The sequence below is a fragment of the Gobio gobio genome (genome assembly GCF_949357685.1).
Source record: "Gobio gobio genome assembly, chromosome: 17".
NCBI lineage: Eukaryota > Metazoa > Chordata > Actinopteri > Cypriniformes > Gobionidae > Gobio > Gobio gobio.
The window spans coordinates 22814367-22837566 of NC_137110.1; the positions used below are offsets into that span (position 1 = coordinate 22814367).

The following is a 23200-nucleotide window of genomic DNA, read 5'->3' on the forward strand; positions in this document are numbered from 1 at the left end:
AGTGTTTGTTATCTGTGCACAAGCTGCAGACTGCAGTTGAGAGATTCACAAGATACAGGCTGTATTTCACTCAAACACATTGCTGTGCAACCTGATGTGTCACTTTCTGTTAATCCACAAATATGCTGCTAGTCTTGCCCCAGAGAGGCAATCTCCTTAGTCAAGTGGAACGATTAATAAGTCTGTCACTCTAATACTTTCATTGTTTGAGAGTCGTTCTAATTTTTTTTTTTTTGTAGTTTTACATACATTATTTTTTTACTTTTTTATTTTACATGAGCTTTGAATTGACAACTTCATTTAGCTACAGTTCATGTTTGAGTGCTACATGCTAATAACATATCCTCAAAGAAAAATGTATGCTAGTTATCAGTTCAAAACAATTATAATATTTTAGGCCAAATTAGTGGGGCACACCCTAAAATCATTGATATCTGACCCGAGACGAGGGAACACATCATTATCATAGATTCAATTTACTATTTAGTCTGCCTCTGCCAACTTCAAAATCTTGCCAACAAATGAGCAGAGTAGTGTTAAATGAAATCTGGTACAATGGGGAGGGGGTCAAATGCTTGCCCAGTAGAAGGATGTTTCACCTTAGTGGGCTCCTGAACTTTAATGTTTGGTGTAAACCTGATGCTTCCATGCCAGACAAAGACTATTTGTTACTGTGTATGTGTAAGTGTGGGTGTATCTTTCTCTTTGCCTGAAGGGAAATAGAGAGGCGTCATTTGATCTTCAACAGGCCATGTTGTGAAAAAAATCACATTGTATTACAAAAACCGGTGTCTCTCACTGTGCCCCCCTTATTTACAGTGTGTCCCCTTTCTCTTGCAGTGCATCCTCACAGCGGGGGAACAGCAGACCCATACGCTTTGAGCCTCCAATGCTGGACTTTCATGAACAGTAAGGCAACTCTAACCGAGTAGTTGATATGACTTTTAAAGCAGTGACCGCACTGTCATACAGTATCACATGATATTGAAACATCTTAAAAGCATTTTTTCTATTCATTATGTAATGATGCATGAATATTTATGACAAGCCACTATTTATGACAAGCCACTATTTATATAAACTATGATTTTAAATAAAAAATGTAATGATGAAAAAAGATTTGTTATACATGTTATATTATATAATATAGTATAATATACATTATATTATTAAAAGCTTGATATATTGTATATAAAACTAGCTATACACTGATTACAACATTTCCATATTTATATATATATATAAGTAATATCTAAGTTGATGGTCATTTATTTAGTGGCATATTTTAAAGTATTTTATGTGTACTTGAATGTAATTGTATTATTATTTTTATTATTATTATAATTATTGCACGGTACACCTTAGTATGTGTCATTTAAAGAAGCCAACACCCATCCCTGCCTCATTAGATGCATTAGTTTTATTAGCTCACTCCCAGATCAGGTGATCCCAACAGCCTATGACTCAAAGTACATTCCATTCATAAGTGATCATTTATAGATCTGTTCAATTTGTAGTCTTGAAGTAAAATGGCTTTTTACACATGCAGTTTGGAATGCCATCTGTCAGTGTGGAGTTGTAAAACAAGCTTCCTATATTATCCTTACAAATATGGGTATACGAGATTTTCTGCTGTTGTTCTACCAGATAACCCTTACTTCACTCCTTTGCATTATTTTATGCTAAGTTCGAAGTCTCTTCTACTTCCTATTGAGTCATTGTACAGCATTGATTTGGCCAGTCCCTCTTTTACCAGCAGCAAGCAATAGAACCTCAGATAAATTCATAGCTCAACCTGTATCTTGTGTTTTTAATTTCATACTGATAGCATGTGTGGCCAAACAGTTAATTTATCTGTTATTCATTGTTTAACATTTAACTACAATTATTTGTCTCGTGACACACATTTTTTTATTTAAAATGATTTTGTTCATATGTACTTGTGCATAAGCTGATAAATAGAAATGAGCAAATGATCTTAGATGCTGAATAGATTAATTTATTTTTAGTTTACCTCATTCTTTTATTTAACATTTAATAGTCAGTTTGATTAAATCAATGATTGACTCAAAGAAGTCAGCATGTACCATACTCGTCTGACCTTTTCCTGGTTGCTTAATGTTTTTTTGTCTCTATCCATAGGCCAGTTGGAATGCCAAAAATGGAAAAAGTTTACTTACACAATCCAAGTTCAGAAGAAATAAGTTTAATATCAATATCAGCAACAACATCACATTTTCATGCATCCTTTTTTCAGAATAGGGTAAGTACGTTTAAAAAATAAAGTAAAAATGATCATGTTTAAATCATTGACCATTATTTCATACACTACTGTTCAAAATTTTGGGGTCAGAAAGATTTTTTTTAAAGGAAATGAATACCTTTATTTAGAAAAGATCCATTAAATTAATCATTATGACAAATTAAATACATTCTGTTCTTTTGAACTATCTGTTCATCTAAGAATCTTGAAAAATGTATCATGTTTCCACAAACATATTTATCAACTGTTTTCAAAATTTATAATAAGAAATGTTTATTTAACACCAAATTAGCATATTAGAATGATTTCTGAAATATCACCTGAGACTGAAGTATGCGTAATGGCTAATTATTTATTTCATGATATTTCTGTTTTCAATGCATTTTTGGTCAAATAGATGCAGCCCTGGTGAGCCTAAGAGACTTCTTTTTAAAACCATTAAAAATCTTACAGACCTCAACTTTTGTACAGCAGTGTATTTATCACAGAGAAACCTGAAGTGTGATCTACAAAGTACTGAGACAGTTGTGACTTCCTGTTCAAACTTAGCAAAACAAAAAAAGAAGAACAGAAGAAATGTTCTTTTAGCTTGTGTGCCAGCTGCTGTATTTGTGTGGTAAATGCCTCATCTTATTGTGTGGCGCAGGACGTGACAAAAATAAACGTCTGAGCTCACACCAAAGCTCATCTGACAAAGACCTCAGTGAAGACACATCCTTGCTTTGTATCATTTTGATGTGTAAAGGGAGTCATTGAATGTCACCCTTCCACACATACATGTCAGGGAAACTGACCTCACTGAAGCTTCTAATTAAAGCTTTTAGTGTGTGTGTGTGTGTGTGTGTGTGTGCTCACACTCCAGGCGGTTATAAATTAAACACAATCCACCTGTTCCTGACACCTGCATAAATCAGCTCCTCTCTGCCCTGGCTAATGACTTGTGGCTGACCAGACTTCAGCAACTTGTGTACTCTTGGGTACCCAAGGTTACACTTGGTGTTAACATCCATTTCGGGTAATGCATTTGAATTTGGACAATGCTAAATACAAGTGTGAACTGGGTCAGAAGCAGAACCAGTTCAGAGGTGGTTGAAAGCGCATGTGAACACACCGTGCTTGCATCCAGCTAAAAACATCACATTTGTATTTAGATTAAAATTAATATAAAAGTAATATAAATGTAAAAATAATGTGCTTAAATTTATATAATATTTTTATATTATTTATTATTGCTCCTGCTTTTTTGCACTTTATCAACACAAGGTAACAGTCTGACAATAGGGAGTGAGATGTATGGAGTGATGCATGTAATCTTGCATACTGTATATGTAACCCTTTCTGTCATTTACTTGCAGATAATTCCACCTGGAGGCAACACCTCATTTGATGTGGTGTTTCTAGCTCGAGTAGTAGGGAATGTAGAAAATACCTTATTTATTAATACATCGCATCATGGAGTGTTTACATACCAGGTACATTTAATATGCTTAATGTTGTTCTGCGTTTGGCGTACAGCTAATAATACATTGATCTTTTGGACAGATTTGACTGTAGTTTGATTTTAGGTGTTTGGTGTGGGCATCCCCAATCCTTACAGACTCAGGCCCTTTGTAGGGGCCAGAGTTCCAGTAAATAGCAGCTTCTCTCCGCTCATAAGCATCTTCAACCCACATAGTGAACCACTGCAGGTAAGTAAAACTCTCCAGCTTTAGCCCTATTCATACCACCAGCGACTTTTTCGCTGTATGTTGCTAGTCTATGTACTGTGATACGCTTGTGGGCGTTCCCAGTGCTGTTGCTCTAATGTTTTTGGTAGACTACACATCTGACCATTTCTTTAGAAAATGCAATCAAAAGTGATATATAAAACTAAGATATCATTCTAAGTTGACTAGGAATTAGGTTTAAAAGAATTAACATTCTGCTGTTGGAGAGTGTTGTTATATAAACCACAGCAGTGCTCAGTACATTAAATCATTAACTAGATTAACTATCGATCTATCAACAAACTAAACAAATTTCGTCTGTTCTGGCTTCACTTCACTGGTTGCCGGTTGAGTACCGTGTTACATTTAAGGTTTTATTGTATGTCTATAAGGGGTTAAATGGTCAGGCTCCACAATATATCATAGATTTGCTTCTCCACTGAAAATGTTCTAGGCCCTTAAGGTCTTTCAACAGGTTGATGCTGACTGTGCTGCAGTCTCATTTGAAGTTAAAAGGAGATCGTGCCTTTTCTGTTGCTGCTCCACGTCTGTGGAATGATCTGCCGATCCACATTAGGCTCTCTTCCAATGTTGAAAGATTCAAATCTGCACTAAAGACAAATCTTTTTGTACTCTAGCTTTCGGATCAATGTAATTATTACCTTCCTGTTAGTTTATGTATTTTATTATATTATATTCTCTTTTCCAAAGTGGTAGATTGTACAGCACTTTGGTCAGCAGTAGCTGTTTTAAATGTGTTTTAATTAAAATTCCTTGCCTTGCCTTGCCTAAACTCACTCATACTGTCAAAAATGACTAAAAACGTCATTCGAATTTGACAAATAATAAATATTCTTGTTCCTAATAATCAACATAATGCAGAGTAAACTGTAATAGAAACACCCAAAAATAAAAAAAATGCCCATTATTTACTCACCCTCAAGCCATCCTAGGTGGATATGACATTCTTCTTTCAGACGAACACTGAGTTATATAAAAAAAAATGTCCTGGCTCTTCCAAGTTTATAATGGCAGTGAATGTTGCTCTGTTTTTGAAGTCCATAAAAGTGCATCTATATCCATTGTAACTGCTCAACATGGCTCCCGGTGGTTAATAAAAGCGAAGCGATGCATTTGTGTAAGGAAAATATCCATATTTAAAACTTTATAAGTTAGACATTTTACTTTATAAAGTTTTAAATATGGATATTTTCCTTACACAAATGCATCACAAGCAGTTATGATGGATATAGATGCACTTTTATAGACTTCAAAAACAGAGCAACATTCACTGCCATTATAAAGCTTGGAAGAGCCAGGACATCTTTAATATAATTCTGATTGTGTTCGTCTGAAAGAAGAATGTAATTTCCTCCTAGGATGGCTTGAGGGTGAGTAAATCATGGGCTAGTTTTCATTTTTGGGTGAACTAACCCTTTAAAACTATCAATGTATGAATCAAACTCACGAAGATTCTTTTCCATGCATTATTTTATTATCCATGTGGTTAGTCAAATCATATAAAACAGTGAAATCGCTCAGGAACTCTGCCGTGTCTTGGCTGCACTCGAGACGGTGACGTGTGCTCCACAGACAGTCTACTCCTATTGATTGTCACTCGTGAAATTCGCTTCTCATTTGCATAAAGTTTTGCAGAAATTTCTGAAATTTTGTTGCTTGTCTTTTGTCGCTTGACACGCCTACATTCTGTCACCAACGGTCACTGTTGCATGAAGACTCCAGCATTCCATTAAAACGAATGGGATTTTGTCGCTGCGTGTCGCTGGCGGTGTGAATGGGGCTTTAGTGTAGTGCTCCTATTATATTTTCTTTTACTAGTGGGCCGTTTTGGTTCTTTACCTTTGTCATTGTCTTTACATTCAGGTTGTAGAGATGTACACTAGTGGAGGAGACCTACATTTAGAGCTGCCTACTGGACAGCAGGGTGGCACCAAAAAATTATGGGTGAACATAACTTTTTATTCACGCTTTAGTGTGCTCATTATTTTAAATCACTGTTGTGGTACAATTTTTTTTTTCACACACTACATTTTTTGGTGTTCTATAGGAGATCGCTCCATTCGAGACAAAGGGTGTGATGAGAGCCAGCTTCTCCTCTCGAGACGCTGACAACCACACAGCCTTCATAAGAATTAAAACGAATGCGTCCAATGAGGACGAGTTTATCATCCTCCCTGTGGAGGTTGAAGTCACCACAGGTCAGTTCAAATCACCTTTTCTGATACCATCTGCTCAATATTATTTCAGCCCTGACTCATGTTTTGTACCTCTTCCCAGCACCTGGTATATACTCCTCAACAGAGATGCTGGACTTTGGTACGCTTCGATCGCAAGGTGCGCTTTTTTTTCCACTACATTTGACCACAGTTTGGTAGAAACAGCAAAACTGTATTCTGGAGACTGATACTGCAGGGAAAAGTGTAACCATTCTCTGTCTTTTCATCTTTTCAGATCGACCAAAACAACTGAATTTGCATCTGTTAAATTCAGGAACAAAAGATGTATCGATCATGGTAATGTATAGGTCTTATTTACATGGCTTATTTGTACACTACCGTTCAATTTTGGAGTCAGTAAGATTTTTTAAAAATGTTTTTCAAATATGCTCACCAAGTGTTTATTTGATAAAAATGCTATATAAACAGTAATATTGTAAAACAAAGTATTCATTTCTTTAGAAAGAATCTTACTGACCCCAAACTTTTGAATTGTAGAGTAAGTCTGGCAAGATTTTTGATTTAACCAGTGAATTAAATATGTGCTTAATGTGCTTGTGTTGTACAGAGTGTTAGGCCAACTCCATCGAATGAAGCTGTTGCAGTTGAGTTCAAGCAAATTACACTAAAAGCTGGAGAGAGCCGATATACCAAAGTTGCAAGTATTAGTTTTGATGGTAAGTGCTGTTCTTTTAAGAGGTATCATTAGGAGGGCATTTGTCCTTTGTCCTCATATAGATTAACCCATCATATTGATTTGATGATAATCTCAGTCAGTAAACACATTTTTATTTTTTCAACAGTTATTCAAGTTTAAAGTGGAGACGGTAGAAGCATTTGTTGTTTGAAATCTGTAATGATCATGTGGATCTTGATTAAAAAAAAAATAATAATAATGATAATGTGCATATTCTGTTTGGACCTAATAATAACTTCAAATCACATCAAAGCAAGTCTGTTTACGATGTTACCAGTACTTTTTTATTCTCATGAAATTATTTATTTTAGACATTTGTATTCATTGTTTTACATTAAACAAAGAGTTTGTTTACAGATATAACAACATAATTGTTTGTGGTGTTTTTTTTTATTTTTTATGTTCCAGCTTCAAAAGCAAGAAGGTCAGACCAGTTTTCTGGGAAAATAACAGTGAAGGCAAAAGAGAAAAGCTACTCAAAACTTGAAATCCCTTACCAAGCTGAAGTTTTAGAAGGGTAAGAATTTTTCACCAGCATATATTTATATTTTTGTAACTATTTACAATGTATTTATGCTCACCATTTCTAGGTACTTGGGCTTTGACCACACAGCCACCCTGTTCCACATCAGAGACAGTCCTGTAGATCCAGTGGACAGGCCCATCTACCTCACTAATACTTTCAACTTTGCCATACGAATCCACAATGTTTCCCTTCCCGAAGAAGCCAAGACAATGTTCAATGTAAGGAATTTTTTTCTAGACTACACATTTTTGTCAGCAGGAAAACTTGTTAAAGTAAAATGTTTTTTTTTTGTTTTTTTTACAGGTGCATAATTTCAGCACACCAGTTCTTATCCCTCCCCATGAGTCCCGCTACATTTTCTCCCTTCTGTTTCGACCAGTAAGACCCTCCATCCACATCGACAGCAACATTCTCCTCATCACCAATGCTTCTAAATTTCACCTGCCAGTCAGGGCTTACACAGGCTTCTTAGAGGTACGTTAGGAACATCTTACACATGACAAACTGTAACTTATTTAATCTAATTCTGAATTTTAAATGTTGTGAGTACATTTTGTTTAATTTCAGAGATTATGTGGCCATGATTTGTCTTTGCTTTCTTATTTAACAGCCCATTGTTCTTCCTCCCTGTCTTCGAGAGCATATCTTAGACTTTGGTGTCCTTAGTGCCACAGACACCAGCAGTTTGGTGTTTGTGGTGGTCAACAGCAACCCAATTGAGGTGCGAGGTCATCATGTTCAGTACTTTTGTCACATTTTGTCATTTGGATAAGAATAGCAGTTCTCCTTTAAACTTTCAAGACATTACTGGAGTGAGCAGTAATGTCGATATGGCTTTTTCTCTATGAACACATGTTTAGGGATTTCTCTGTACTTACAGTTGGAGATAAAGTCATGGTTGGTGACAGGAGACAGTCTGTCATTGGAGTTGCTTAACACAGAAAGAGGGAACAGAAGTATAGCACTGAGCAGAATTCAAGAGCTGCAGAACACATCAGCTGCCCAGTACAAAACCGTAAGAGTGCAGTCTTTATCACTCCTTTTCTGTCCATTACCAAAACTAGTGTTTAAATCATTACAGAATAAATTTCTCTGCAATGGACAGCATTTCACAGAGGCCAAGTTGTATTTATGCTGGAATAGTCATTAGCTAAGATAAATATCTCTGCATCATATATTAAAAACTTGTAAAAGTGTAAATTTATAGGTTGAAATGTACTGTAAAGTGGAAAGTGTGGATTCGGAAAAGCTGTGCTAGTGTTTGTAAAAGTGATACTAATACCATTATGCAGTACAACTGTTTGACTACATTTAAAGATTCTGAATGTTTGTCATGACTTGTAACTGCAATAGCACACTAGTAAATAATATATATTTTTCTTTTCTTCATATTTTTATATAAAATATAAATTTTATATAAATAATCAACTTAACGCCTGAAATGATTCGCTCTCCTTCACCTTTTTTATATATATATATATATATATATACACCTTCTCTGCTCAGATAGTTATAAATGTATATAAATATTTTGTGGTCTTTATGTCATTGAAAATATTTCAGATTTTAAAGATTGGAAACACAGCTGATAACCAAATAGAGCCATACATGGCTATCTCAGATTGGATTATATCTGCAGGCAGTCATATGACTTCCGGTGGAATCTTTGCATGTCCATACTTGTGGTAAAATTGCAGAAGTGTCGCAAGATTTGTGGTTTTGGGGTACTGCATGCACAGAAGTTATTTAATTATTTTTTTTTAAAAAGACCCCAAATAAGGTAATGTAAACCGGATAGTACACAGAGAAATGCTTCAGTTAGACTTGTCTTTTATATTCATAAGGTTAGGGTTACACTGAATTGAGCTGGTGCATTAAATGTAAAGTTTATTATTCCATGTTGTGATATTTATTGGGCTATCACACAATGTTCCAGCATTAATAATCAGTATAGAAGAAACATGCTTATATTCATCTAATTAGGGAGGATTTATAAAGTTAACATTATTGAAAGAGTTCATATAATGTAAGGAAATCCCTGCAAATTCCTTGCCATGTTTTTCATATTTTAAAAGTAAATATGAACACCGGGAATGGGTTGTTTTTCAGTATGTATGTGCATTTGTTTAAGAAACGCAGGATGGTTACAGGACTCTCATTTGTACGAATAGGTGTTCATAACTTTATATTGCATGTCTGTTTCCTTACAGGTAATTTTAGCCTCAGGCTATTACGCAGCTTTTAAAGTCACTTTGGTGGCTAAAGCTCTAGAAGGAGTTTATGATGGAGCCATACACATTACAACAGACTATGAGGTATGCGTTTCATCCAGAATATGTGGGTCTCTTATTACCTCTTTTCTACAAAACTGGCGCTGAGTCTCGTGCGCTGGGCGCTGATGCTTGGGCAGGGGATCTGTGAACTTAAATCAATGAAGGTTTATGGTGTCATTGAATCACAAAAACACAAAATCCCTGTTTTGTTGAGTATCCTTGTAAGCAGAGTCTTAAATGAGTTAAAAAGTCTTAAATGAACATTATAGAGTGAGAAAATGGATGCGTGTCAGATCATTGCTTACGTTGCATGAGTGCTCACTACTGGCGGAACCTTGCAATGGGCTGAATTGGAACATCCTAAGCCCTTGATCACTTGGAATCCACTATGGAGTTGATTTATTTATTTATTTTCCTTACAAAATGAATGCAGCATTATATATGTAGATAGCTGTGTTTGGGTTGTTTTTAAATATATATAAAAAAAAATAATAATATATCATAGTTGTTTGTGGTGTGGTAAATTAAACGCGGTGACATCACAATCGTGTTGCATTGTGGTATATGAAGCTGCCTGAAGTGTACATATGAAGTCAAAATCGAGGGAGTTGAGGGTTTGTCCATTTAAACTTCCCTCGTCCACTTCATGAAGTGGAACGTACTTTAAAATGGCAGCAGGGATTCCCCCGAGGGGAAGTGCTTGGGGAAGTGCGTGTCTAAAAGTGGAGTGGAACGCAGCCCTGGGGCCTATACCATGAAGCCGGTTTAGCTGGCTAGTCAGATATGTTTAAGCTTTGTTTGTGCTAATCCTGGGTTTTAGGTACCATAAAAGTGGTTTGGCTTTTAGCTGTGTTCCTCTCCATAGTAACTTGCGCTCCACGGCTAACTTGCTCCAGAGCAGGTTATGTTCTGGATAAGAGATCTCAAACTGAAATTAGACCAATCAGCTGTGAGCAAAGTGACACACCTCTGATGCAATAAAGCCACTCCCCCTGTTTCTACTCCAAATTAAAGGTCACTACATAGATAATGGTTTTTAAAGACTAAAGTGTCTGGCTTTTAACAATACTTATTAATAATAATAATAATAATTTTGAATGATTTGGATATCATTTATGTAATTATTTTACCCGATTACCCGTAATCAATTACACATGTATAATTTTAGTTAATCAATCATTAATAGGCACTTAGTTGAAATTAATATAAATAGCCTATACAAAGGTCATACAAATAAGCTTTAAAATCAATAAATAAAGCTATACAAATTACTACATTACTCAATTCTCTATTTATCAACTAAACTAACTTCATAACTTTTACTTGCATTGACGTAACTTTTACTTGCATTGACGTAGTGAATATTTTCTTTAAGTTGTACTCTTTTATAGACAGCTCTTTTCTTCTTGCTGTGTAAATTTGTTTAAATTCTTAATATTTTTCAATCATGTAATATTCTGCAGAAGAGTGAAATTAATCTTGCGGCTTCTCTCGCGAGAAGTGAATCTCAGTTTCACTGATCCATAGCCTGTGACTGGCTGTTCACTACTGATGTCACAGCTAAACTCCTAAACTCAGGATCAAAGCCTGAGTTGACAGAGAAAGCTGATGATCAGCATCATGGGACCAACAAAGCCTGAATAGATTGGTTTGGTTTTGTCAACTCTAAACTAATCCTGTAACCCTGAGTTTGTTAAACTACCATCATGGTACAGGCCCCTGGAAGACCACCGCCCTGCAGAGTTTAGCGTCAACCTAATTAAACACACCTGATCCAACTAATCAAGTCTTTCAGGCTTATTCGAAAACTGTAGGTATGTGTTTTGGAGTAGGGTTGGAACTAAACTCTGCAACAAAAAACACCCCTGTGTTAAACCTGGGATACACCGCATGATTTTCGCTGTCCCAGACGAAAGATTGTCATCGTAAAACAATCGTGATGATTTCTTTGATCGTGGCTCCTATTCGGTGGTCCTATGTCGTACAATGAGAGAGGTTCAAAGACCGCCGTTGTCACAGTCTTGAGACCAAAGATAGCCTACGATCATTTTCTGACAATGTCAGAAATTCAACATGACCACCGCACAGTGTGTTAGCTGCTACGACCTACGTCTACTGACCAGCCAATAAAAATGCGACATGAAATCAACGTGACGGCGCTAAAACTTAAAAATGCTTACCTCAAGCTCTTTTCCCTTCCTCTTTCACCGTTTCCTCTTTTTTTTCAGCACACATAAAAACTACAACTGCCAAAGTGCGATTCATCTTGCTCTTTTTGTTTACCACTAGCACATGCTGATGACATTTTATTCTTCAATAGACACTTGCATCGTAGCCTACAAGTCAATAGGTGTCATCATCGATCAGTCTACTTGCACGTCGTACCCAAGTTTAATAGATCCATGTCGCACAGTGTAATTTGTAATGATCTTATAGGATTGCTAATATCATGCAGTGTATCCTGGGCTTTAGACCTACCTGAATATTGTAAAGCACTGTTTACAAGGTTACATGGGTCAAAAACAATGACAACAACTTTTTTTGTGTGAATTTTGGCAGGGCAGGTAAATATCTGAACTGGCCAGACCAGGCAAGTAGAAAAAACCCTTGGCATTAAAGCCACAGATAAATGTGACATTTATTACAATGGGTTTATGTGAAGATTGTTTTCAGTTCACTTAAATTTAAAGTTATATTTATCAATGCCTATTAAATATTAAAATTGTTAGCTTTCAATTATACTGAAATGTTGAATGGCTATAATTAATGGCTAAAATTTAATAGAGACATCAGTATCAGTACTGCTATCGGCTGGGTTCCCACGCTTCTTGAAAGTACTTGAATTTCAGACACATGGATTCAAGGCCTGGAAAGTACTTGAAAACAAATATAGGTCCTTGAAAGTGCTTGAATTAAATTTGAAATAAATTTAGTTTAGAATGGTGTTATTTCAAAAATTGTCCTACAGTATATGCGCTATCAAAGACAGAATGAAACGTTGCTTATGTTTGGGGCGTGGAGGGGTAGTGGGTAAAAAACTTGAACCGATGGAGAGCAGTACATACACTTGCTAAAAATGAAAAGTTGTGATTTTCTAGACCGATATGGCTAGGAACTATACTCTCATTCCTGCGTAATAATCAAGGAACTTTGCTGCCGTACCAAGGGTGCAGCGGAGCAATGATATTACGCAGCGCCTAACTTCCGTCAACATAACCACCGTGACAACCTGCTTGCACAGAGAGCGTGCTGGGGACTATTTTCAGGCGCTGTATAATATCATAATATCAATATCTTTATGTTGTTTCTACATTATTCTGGAGATTCACATACATACAAATAGGTCTGTAATATTACTTTCATTTATTTATAATGGGAACTTTCTAGAAAAAAATTTTTCATGTCAATCTTGCCAGATTGAACTGTTCTGAAAACATTTTGCTGTGTATATTATACTGGATCCGGCCATTGATGGTTACTGGTTTGAGACCAGCACGTTTTAGGGGATTTTGTAGGGGAGCAAAATGTGCAGAACAGTTTCAGATCAAACTCCTGCACCAGCTCTGGCACACTATAGGTAGAAACATGGCATATCTTTAACAACACAATGACAACTATTGAGCAAAACTTCAGTTTATATGTGTCTCTTTCAGATATTGACCATCCCTGTAAAGGCTCTCATAGCAGTTGGAACATTAAGCTGTTCACCAAAACAAATCATTCTTCCCCCTTCGTTCCCGGTAAGTATTTAAAATCATCATCAAAAATAATTGTATGTAAATTCTCAGTGTCCTTGTCAAAATCATAGTCATATCCTTTTGTAGATTTATTTTTGTAAATGGTTCAAAAGTACCTGTTCATTGAGATCTCAACGTAATAAAGACACTACTATTGTACATGTAATGTGAGGATGTGATTCATCCCTGCTTTTACCCCCAGGCACTGTTTGAACACCACTCCCTGTGTCCAGTGCCATATGCTAACATGACCTGTTTTGCAAACCACTGTTATTTTTACAAGACAAGAGACCATTCATTAGGTTTCAGACCATTTCGAAGTGATTTTTCATCAGCTGTGTTTTTTCTGTGTGTTTTCTATATAGGGAAAAGTTGTTCATCAAAGTTTCAGCATACAGAGTTCATTCTCACAGAAAGTAAGGCTTCAGCAAATTCGCTCTCTCACGGAGGACGTCCGGTTTTACTTCAAACGACTTCGCAATAACAAAGTGGAGTTGGAACCCAGACGAAAGTCCAAGGTGCCAGGCCCAATTACAACACTATTATGCTATACTAAATCGGCTCTGACTTAAATGCACCTGCCCACAGTTTACTCGGGTTTACTTTGTGCTATAACTACAATAATGCAATGTAGAATAATTTTGGATGAATCAGATGTTTTATATCTTAAGAATTTACTTTTGTTTTTTACTCCTTTTCCAGATAGCAAACATTTATTTTGATGCCAGCTTGCAGTGTGGTGATCACTGTTATGTGGGATTACCGTTTGTATTGAAATGTATGCTTTCTTTAATATAAGTCTGTTTTTCCACAAAAAAATAAAACGTTTTTGTACGTGTTTTCATTGAATACTTCTGAATACTGTTTTTTTTTTTTCCTGCAGCGGAGTCCAGGCCCCATGGTTTAGTTATGCAGGAGGACATGTGGGACGCTGATGTAGATCTACACCAGCGGCTCCTGAAAAGATGGCGAGAGCTCAAAGAGCAATCAGGCCTTGAGTGAGTCTGATGCATCTTGCTTTAAACCAGATGAAGATAAGCACACAATGATTGTATTGTATCTTTGATGTGATTCTCTTGTTTGTGAAGGGTTGAAGCTTTCTTCGAAGTGAACACAGATCTGCAGAAGAATGTGCAGGCCAAAATCTCAGCGCAGCTCACATGGCCCTCGCTGGTCAACTCATCACAACAGATCCATTTTCCTCTTACAAACACCAACAGCTCATCGGTGAGTGTATTCACACACCAATCATTTACAGAAATCTACACATACTCCTCTCCTTGTGTGCCTAATTATTAAATATTAGGGCTGGGCAAATTAACGCGTTAACGCAGGCAATTAATTTTTTCAGCTTAACGCATTAAAAATATTTAACGCAAATAATGCAGTGTCCGTTTTTATATCCATTTTTGCTTAGCGTTACATGATCACGCTCCTATTCATATAAATGCTTCCAAGCGCGACAAGACCGAAGAGAACGGTGTGTGTGTGTGTGTCTCATGTCAGCTAATCAAGGGACACTCTGACACACACTGACACACACACACTCGACGCATAGACAGACTCGCGTCAGTTTGCTCACATCGAGTTCTCTTTTGCTCTTGAACAAACAATAACAACAACACAGATGATTTTAAAGGTCCCATGGCATGAAATTTTCATTTTATGAGGTATTTCAACATTAATATGAGTTCCCCTAGCCTGAATATTGTCCCCAAGTGGATAGAAATGTTGATCGGTGTAAAACCGAGTTGAGAAAATGACAGGCCAGACGAGCCAATCCTGAAGTCTCCTGGTTTGACGTCCAAGCAGGAACGGTTACCTCCCTTTCCTCCGCCCAGAGAATCTGGCACGCCCATGCAAGTGCCATATTTGTCCTGGAGAGATCAAGGCTTGTGAACGAGTGAATGCTGGCAGTTTCTCAGTGTTTGGATGTACAAATGAAAACAGAAGTCTTTTTTCAGTTCCTTCTGATCTGTGATCAGTGATTTCTTATGTGTAGCTAATTATTTATTATTCGTGCACACACTGCGGCTTCTCTCTCTCCCGACAGAACGGTGTTTTCGTGTTTTCTATCTTGTGAGTCAGTGTTTTTGTACGTCCTCGTCGCGTCTATCTGTTCTAAAATGTGCATACAGTCGGGAGTTTCTGCTCAACATTGGCAGAGCCACATCTTTAGAGATAAACCTCACGCACGCCGAAGCTCGGCCTTCAACATCCCCGACCCCCAGTACTGCATCTGGCCCACAGCGGAGGCACCAAACGCGGCGTGAGATTAAGCAGAAGGGGGGTAAGCGTGAGGGTATCCGGCTAGGCTAGCCAGCTTTCCCCACAATAAACTGGATTACATTCGATTACTGCTGTTGTGTCTTTGTTTGCGCTGTGTAAGTTACTCAATGCGCGTCACTGACGCTTTTGATATGATTGTATGAACATATCTAGAAATAATGCTTTAATCAAACTTACTAACTAGTTCATCTCGCTGTAATGGTACATTGCATGTGTTACAAAGTTGGTAGAATAATGATGAAGACGGACTCGGCGTGACTGGGACTCGTGTTTATTCAGAACTCTCAGATACAAACACAATAAACTCGCGCTGACAGACAGCGCTCTCACAACTCAGTAGTTACTATAAATAACTTTGTTAGCAATCGCTCCGTCTCCGTGATGTCCGGTTCGCGAACGAATCATTCTTTTGAATCGGTTCTTTTTAGTGAACCGAACCAGTTCACCAAATCGGACTGAATCGTTCTAAACGGTTCGCGTCTCGAGTCAGCGCTGATCCATAATTTACTAAAGTTACTAACTTTCTGACATGAGTGACAGCCCCTCCGACTAGAAATAAACTAATAACCTGAAGTATATTCTAGTAACTACAACAGTTCACCCTGAACTGAGACATGCTGAGAGAACTGATGAGAAGTGAACTCGGGTCCATCCGTCTCTCTGGCAGCAGCTCATTCGTCGTAGACCTCGTTAAACCACGCCCCCTCCGCTCATTTCAAATGCAAAGATGTCAGCCAATCACAACAGTGGGCGTTTTTACTGAAGTCTCACAGCAGACACGCCTCTTGAAACAGGGCAGTCAGCCACAGGGCAAACAGAAGTATAGACAAAATGCCTTTTATTTCTAAATTATGACATTTTATGATGTAAAAATCATACTAACAATATAAGTGCACCTCAGGAAACACTATAAAATAATAGAAAAATGCCATGCCATGGGACCTTTAAGTATTCTAATATTAGGAGTCTTAAATAAGTTAAATAACGTCTTAAATTAACTTAAAGATTTGTGAGGAAATGAGATGCACGGGACATCGGGTCAGATCCGCGTCATGTTCGTCAGCGGCCGCTCTTAAAGTGACAGGAGCATTGATGATGCCTGTCATTAATGTTCATCAAAGAACAACGGGAACAGAGAAAATTGTAGCTTTAATTATGATTATGATCTAACTTTATCATTATGAATATAAACAAATAAGATGTCTTTTAGTACTCACTCTCAAGCTAGAATAACGATACTGGTAAAGTTTAAAATACACACACAACACAGTGTCTACGACACACACAGATACAAGATGTAAACACTGGTAGAGTATATAAAAACAAACCAAGGGCCGAAATAAACGTGCAGGTAAAGTTCCCGGTGAACATGGTAGAAGAGTTTAGACAGAGGGTAGTAGCTAAAGCTAACCTAGTTCTAAAAAAAGTTCCTGGATGCAGTGTACTAGCTTTTACACGTGCATTTTGTTATCTAAAGTTACATTTTGCGAAATTCAACACGACAGCGATCAACTTGAGCTAAGCATATTGAGTATTTATCATCTCTACTAATGGCTCGCTAAGTGTATAACATTGTAACTTTATGCTAAATTAGCTATATTAGGCAGCTACGTGTGCTAGTGAGACATGCTTCATGAAAACATAAACCAAAAAAATGTATAATCAAAATGAAAGATTACCTGTCCAGCAGAAATACAGCCTCTTGAACTCAAACGGGTGCGCCAGGGTTGCCAGGTTTTCTCAACAAAATCCGCCCAATTGCTACTCAAAACTAGCCCAAAACAAGCCCAATCGTGTTTCTCCGGTAAAAATCGCATTTGGGGGGTAAAATATGTGTCTTCTTGGTAGGGCTGCCTGCTAAAATTCGCAAATCCCGGGGCAAAACATCACATAATTGGGGTCGCTTCAACCCGCGGACATGAAAAACAGCCGCGGCAACAGTGTCTGAAGTAGCCCGACTTGGCAACAGTGGGACGCGCACATGTGGGCAGATCCTGTAGCAAAAGCGGCGGTAGCCATGGTAGCGAGAAAGAGTGACAGTCGCCCAAGCCAATCACTTGATTCGGCCCGAACGAAAATAATGAGCGGTGTTTATTGCAGATTAAAAAGTCTAGAGTCACTCGATTTTTATACTCTCTTTTTCAGAGTACTTAAATTTTAATTATGTATTGACATATAAAGACAGTTTAAACAAATTTGGACAAAAGTGTTTTAGATCAGACTTACCTACCCCACCTTTAAGAAAGGTGTTTGATAACTATTACATTTCTGTATATGTCTAACAGGGAAGCACATGGTTAAATATAACATTTATTATTTTGGGTTTATGTAAAGATAGTTTTAAGTTCACTTAAATTAAAAGTTTTTTTTTTTTTTTTTTAAGCCTAATAAATGTTGAAATTGGGAGCTTTCAGTTATACTGTAATGTAACGTCATTAATGTTTCATAGAGACTTTAGTATCAGTGATACTGGCCTTCATTCATAAAAACATGACAATACAACACATATTTAAAATATGCTGTCTTTAAATTGTTTATGAGAAATTATGTTTATTAATTTGGAGAGTAAATGAAATTATTACAATATTAAAAACTTGCGATTAATCGCGATTAATTACAGAAAAAAATCGATTAATTCTTTCTTTCTTTTTTAATCGATGCCCAGCACTATTAAATATCTTTATATTCATTTGTTTTAGCTACCAATATGTAAGTATACTATAGTATTTTCACTGTAGTCAAATACATTGACCTGAACTTGCCTTTTAAGGAAGAAGAAGTGATTCTAGAAAACCCAGCCGATGTACCAGTCTATGTCCAGGTTCTTCCTCTGGCTCTGTACCCAAATCCTTCAGTGTTCACAGGCAAACTTGCTGACAGGTAAGGCACTTTTCTTATGCGTTAATCCATGGGTACTGATGCTACAGACCCCCATACATGATGACCCACTTGCAGAAATATAAAGGAAGTTATGTGTTTTCATGTTAGAAGACCTGTTTATACCATCCAGGGCTCTATATAAGGACTGCCCCGGGCCTTCAAGTGCAAGAAGATGTGTAAGAGAACTCAATTCAGTACCCGCAAGCTGTCTGATAGTTTTCTGTTCGCACACATCTGAAGCGTGCACACAGAAAGCCTCCTTTCAGACAGTGCATAAGTACCGAATTGTGTTCTCTTTGTCGTCTTACTGCTCTTGAATGGACAAATACACACAAAATTATGTTTGAAATGCTTGGTCTTAGTGAGTATTCTCGTAAACATATTTGGATTATGTCTTAAGTGAGAGAAAATCGGATGTGTGCATATATTGGATCCATGCATAAGTCTTAAAGTGACAGCAGCCTAAATATACCTGCTGCTGTATATATAATTTAATGTTAACCCTTTCGCACGTACGTTCTAAATTCAAATGTGCTTTCGCTCGTTGGCTAGCGCTGAGCCAGAGACACATATTCAGCGCTTGTCATATACAACAACTATTCAGTGTTTTCAACCACATAAAATTTTTTTTAGGTTTCAGACATTTAAATGCACATAAGTACCAGCAAAACAATACATTTAGAGTTTGTAAAATACACACTGATGTCTATAAAAGTGGCAATAATCCTTTCCATTATAATTAGTAGGGGTGTAACGGAGACCCACGGTTCGGCACGCACGTGACCCGCGGATTTATTGCGCTTTTTTTTAACTTGTGGATTAATCTGAATTGTTTAGTGATCGCAGACTAAAAGACAGTTTTTCTGCCGATATTGCTTTTTAAGTGATCTCGTTCCTTTAAACTCGATGCTGAGTTTCAGAGAAAAACATGTGTTCACGTGAACAGGGCATGTTAATCAGTCAGCAGTGGCTAGCGGAGAAGTAGAAGAACTTGAAAAGCCTCCCGCATCATTCAAATCGCGTGTATGGGTAATTTTGGCTTCCCCGTAAAATATAATGAGGACAGAAGAAGGGTGGTGGACAAAACTCTAACAGTATGTAGGCACTATGGCACGAGAAAGCCGTATGAAAGTGGCGCATACATCGAGCATGGCACCTGCTGACGCCCGTTTCACACATACTCCGTTTGCAGTGCGTATTTTTTCCGTACCCTTGTTAACGGATACAGCTTTCACACTGCACGCAGCTTCGGTCCGTCGGTAGCCATACAGCTGTGCTGCGATCGTTTCCGCACAGAGTCTATTTTTTGATGTGCTGGCGCTGAATTAAAGTGACAGCGCATCCGCATTAAAACAAACATGTATAGATGTGAAAATCTAGTAATTCCACCACAGATGCATATAATGTAAAGTCTACTGTGTTTCAAAGTCAACACATGGCTTTTTGCCTCGAGTAAAGCAAGGAAAACGGCCTTTAAGTAAACAAGGAGAAATAATGGAGAGCACCTGTCCTTTCTTGGAGGTGGAAAAACAAAGTTCTTTATGACCTGCAGGATTTCTTGTAAAAAGATTTAAAAACGAAAGAAAAGATGACAGTCGGTTTTTGTCTATCGTAAGTTTTAATTTAAAATGTTTGTTATTTTAACATAGTCTATTGTCTGTTTTGCAACTTGCATGACCAACGTAATATACATCTAAAGTAGGTACTGGGCTATATAAATATAAAGTAATGAATTCAATAAAACGTTTAAGTGTAGAGCGTTTAAACATGATATCTATAAAATAGTGTATAGGCCTACAAAGAGAATTGCAATGCTGACAAGTGTGAGAGGTTTACTCTCTCCCTGAGAATGTTGACATCCTAATCTTTAAAAAAAAAAGCTCAGGCCCACATTCACGTCTCAGGTTGTTTTTAGTCAAATTGGATTTATTCAGATGGTTATTTATTTATTTTATTTTTTGTTCCTTGTTCCCAAAAGTTCCTTGTTAAAGTTCCTGTGTACATATAGGTTATGTTAACACCAAAAGTTTTCATGTAATAAATGGAAAGCAAATAAAAATAGTCTCCTCCCCCTTTTATTCTGATCCGAAAAATGATCCGATCCGTAGTGTAATCCGAACCGTGAGTTTTGTGATCCGTTGCACCACTAATAATTAGACAACAAGTTTTAATCATATCAGATACACATTGTGCAAGTAACTTTAACGTTTCCACTATTCTTCTCCCAGTTCACTGGCCACTTACTTTCATGTATTTCGGGAGAAGTGGATGATTTCACGTGTTGTAAAGCCAGAATATTTGATACTTACGTGTGAAAGGGTTAATCAAACAACAAAAGAAAAAGAATCACTCACTGCTCTTGCCTGAATAACTTTAGTAGCTTCAACCCTTTTATACGCAAGTTTAAAATATTCTAGCTGATCCCCCCCAGCTCGAGTTTTTTTAAGGCGATCGTTATTTTAGAAAGATCATCTTATTTCCATGACGCGTCATGCTTTTCACGTGACACACCGCAGCCACAATAGCACTTAATGACAGATGTATCGCTTTTATTTTTGTTTTTGTTTTTTTAATTCAAAATATTCAAACTTGTTAACTATATCATGACATGTACTATCTGATATATTCTCATTGTCAAATATTACTGAACCTAATAGTTATCCAGATAAATTGATTCAGGAAATGTACTTTCTTGGAGCAGATAAAATAAAAAGGGCGTTCATATATCTGACTATTCATTGACAAAAATTTAGTCATGTAATATTGAAAATTGTGATGCATCATGATATCGAATCGTTGACATGATGATCATAATCGATCACGTGACACACTGAATGTTCGAACCGCTCCAGGGACCAGCTTAAACAGATCTTACTCATACACTTCTAAGGTTTAATCTATATTTAATTTATACAGTGAAGACTGTGCAGTGTTATTTTACATTTGATTACTTTATTCAATTTCTGTAGCATTTCTTGCCTGAATACCACTGTTAGACCTACCGGAAAAATGTCTATTTATTTCACTTGTATCTTTTTGTTGTAATTATTTGTTATTGTTTGTAATTTTGTTTTATTTGTTGTTGTTTTATTACTGTTTATTTCTCTTTAATAATTTTTGAACTTTTACATTAGTTTGGCTTGTATTAGTTGCTGTGGAATTGAAATGTTATGTCAAAAACAACGAAAACCATTACTGTTTTTGTAGCAAGGCCAGTGAAATCTTTGGCAGGGCAAGTAAATATCTTAACCTTAAAATTGAAAAAAATATATATGTAAATAATACAAAGTAAAATATTATATGGAGATTGACTGTGTATTTTTACTAATAGAGTAGTGCTAGATGTGTAAACCTGAAGTGAAACATTTGACAAATGTATTTGTACCTGAACAGTCTTTAGAAACCAGAATGAAATATCAGTATGTACAGTAAATGTACATGGAAATTTTGTATTACTTTTTATTATTTTGTATTCTTCTGAAACTCTCTGCACACTCCAGTTTGAAAAACCATGATATATTGAAATAAATTCAAAATTACAATGTGCCTTGGTACGATTATGAAATCGCATTCATTGTATAGTCTTTGAATGGCTCAAAAACTGTGGGAATGTGGCCTATGAAAACAACTTTAAAAAAAAAAACTTTGTCCACTTTAAATGCACTCACCTACAAAATCAGCCAAATCAGTAGAATTATTCATTCTTTTCAAATAAAGCTATTCTATCTGGTGATGGAGCTAGTCATCTGTCGATCATTCCTGTATTTTTCGTATCACAATATGTGTTGCTGATAAAAACAAAATGTTGCAGTGTCAGTTCTTTTGAAATATTGTGCAGCCTTTAAAACTGATTTTCATTTGTTTCTATCCTGTTGTTCCTTCAAGGTTTCCTTTAGGAAAGTTGTCCAACATCAACATGGTCACAAATACATTTGAATTCCAGGTCCATAAAAATCATGTAAGTAACAAGGACTTATTGTGACCATGTAGTGGCATTTCATTGTATAATTGATTTGGACTTGTGGTTGTGGTGTTATTTAACTTAATTCTTCTACTTTCATTCCTTTCACGATAACCACCCAAATCAAGAATTGCTACACTGTGGTTGTGGTGTTAATGCTGCTAATGATGATTTCTGTATGTTTGTCAGTCTTCAGTGATGAAGAGTTCCACAGGATTTGTTGAAGGTTGGACTCGGCCCTATGTATACAACTTGCTTCTTATGCCTGGGGAGGTAAAGTCCTTCAGTGTGAGGTTCAGACCCATTACCAATCACAGTGTCTCTTCTTTGCTAGTTGTCAGGTAAGTTTAGTCTGCCAAATGAGCACTGAAAATAGAAAGTTATGAGAGTGCTGTTGCACATTACACTTGTCATGTTTTCACAGGAACAACCTGACGATAGTAGACTTGATCATAGTTCATGGTCAAGGCACCACAGAGAGTCTTAGACTGGCTGGTAAAGCCCCAGGTCTCGGCAGCTCTCTGAGGTTTAAACTTACAGAGGCATTCCTCAAAGACTGTTCAGATGGTGAGTGTCAAAGTTAAATAACAATTCTGATGTTTTCATAGTTAACAACTAGTTGATATTCTGT

The 23200-nt window shown here is 36.8% G+C and overlaps 1 protein-coding gene across 2 annotated transcripts in view; it reads left to right on the top strand.

Moving 5' to 3' along the window:
- Positions 1–23200, top strand: part of tmem131 (transmembrane protein 131) — a 48505-nt gene that overhangs the window by 16652 nt on the left and 8653 nt on the right. For both annotated transcript variants that reach the window (XM_079841441.1, XM_079841442.1), the window contains exons 4-27: positions 841–909; positions 2143–2263; positions 3619–3735; positions 3829–3951; positions 5854–5934; positions 6038–6188; positions 6268–6324; positions 6442–6503; positions 6775–6883; positions 7312–7420; positions 7494–7647; positions 7733–7903; positions 8040–8150; positions 8310–8444; positions 9640–9744; positions 13356–13442; positions 13805–13957; positions 14142–14217; positions 14323–14437; positions 14528–14666; positions 18499–18608; positions 22494–22566; positions 22759–22910; positions 22994–23136. In XM_079841441.1, coding sequence (XP_079697567.1) covers positions 841–909; positions 2143–2263; positions 3619–3735; positions 3829–3951; positions 5854–5934; positions 6038–6188; positions 6268–6324; positions 6442–6503; positions 6775–6883; positions 7312–7420; positions 7494–7647; positions 7733–7903; positions 8040–8150; positions 8310–8444; positions 9640–9744; positions 13356–13442; positions 13805–13957; positions 14142–14217; positions 14323–14437; positions 14528–14666; positions 18499–18608; positions 22494–22566; positions 22759–22910; positions 22994–23136 — 2723 coding nt within the window. The remainder of the gene's footprint in view (positions 1–840; positions 910–2142; positions 2264–3618; positions 3736–3828; positions 3952–5853; positions 5935–6037; positions 6189–6267; positions 6325–6441; positions 6504–6774; positions 6884–7311; positions 7421–7493; positions 7648–7732; positions 7904–8039; positions 8151–8309; positions 8445–9639; positions 9745–13355; positions 13443–13804; positions 13958–14141; positions 14218–14322; positions 14438–14527; positions 14667–18498; positions 18609–22493; positions 22567–22758; positions 22911–22993; positions 23137–23200) is intronic.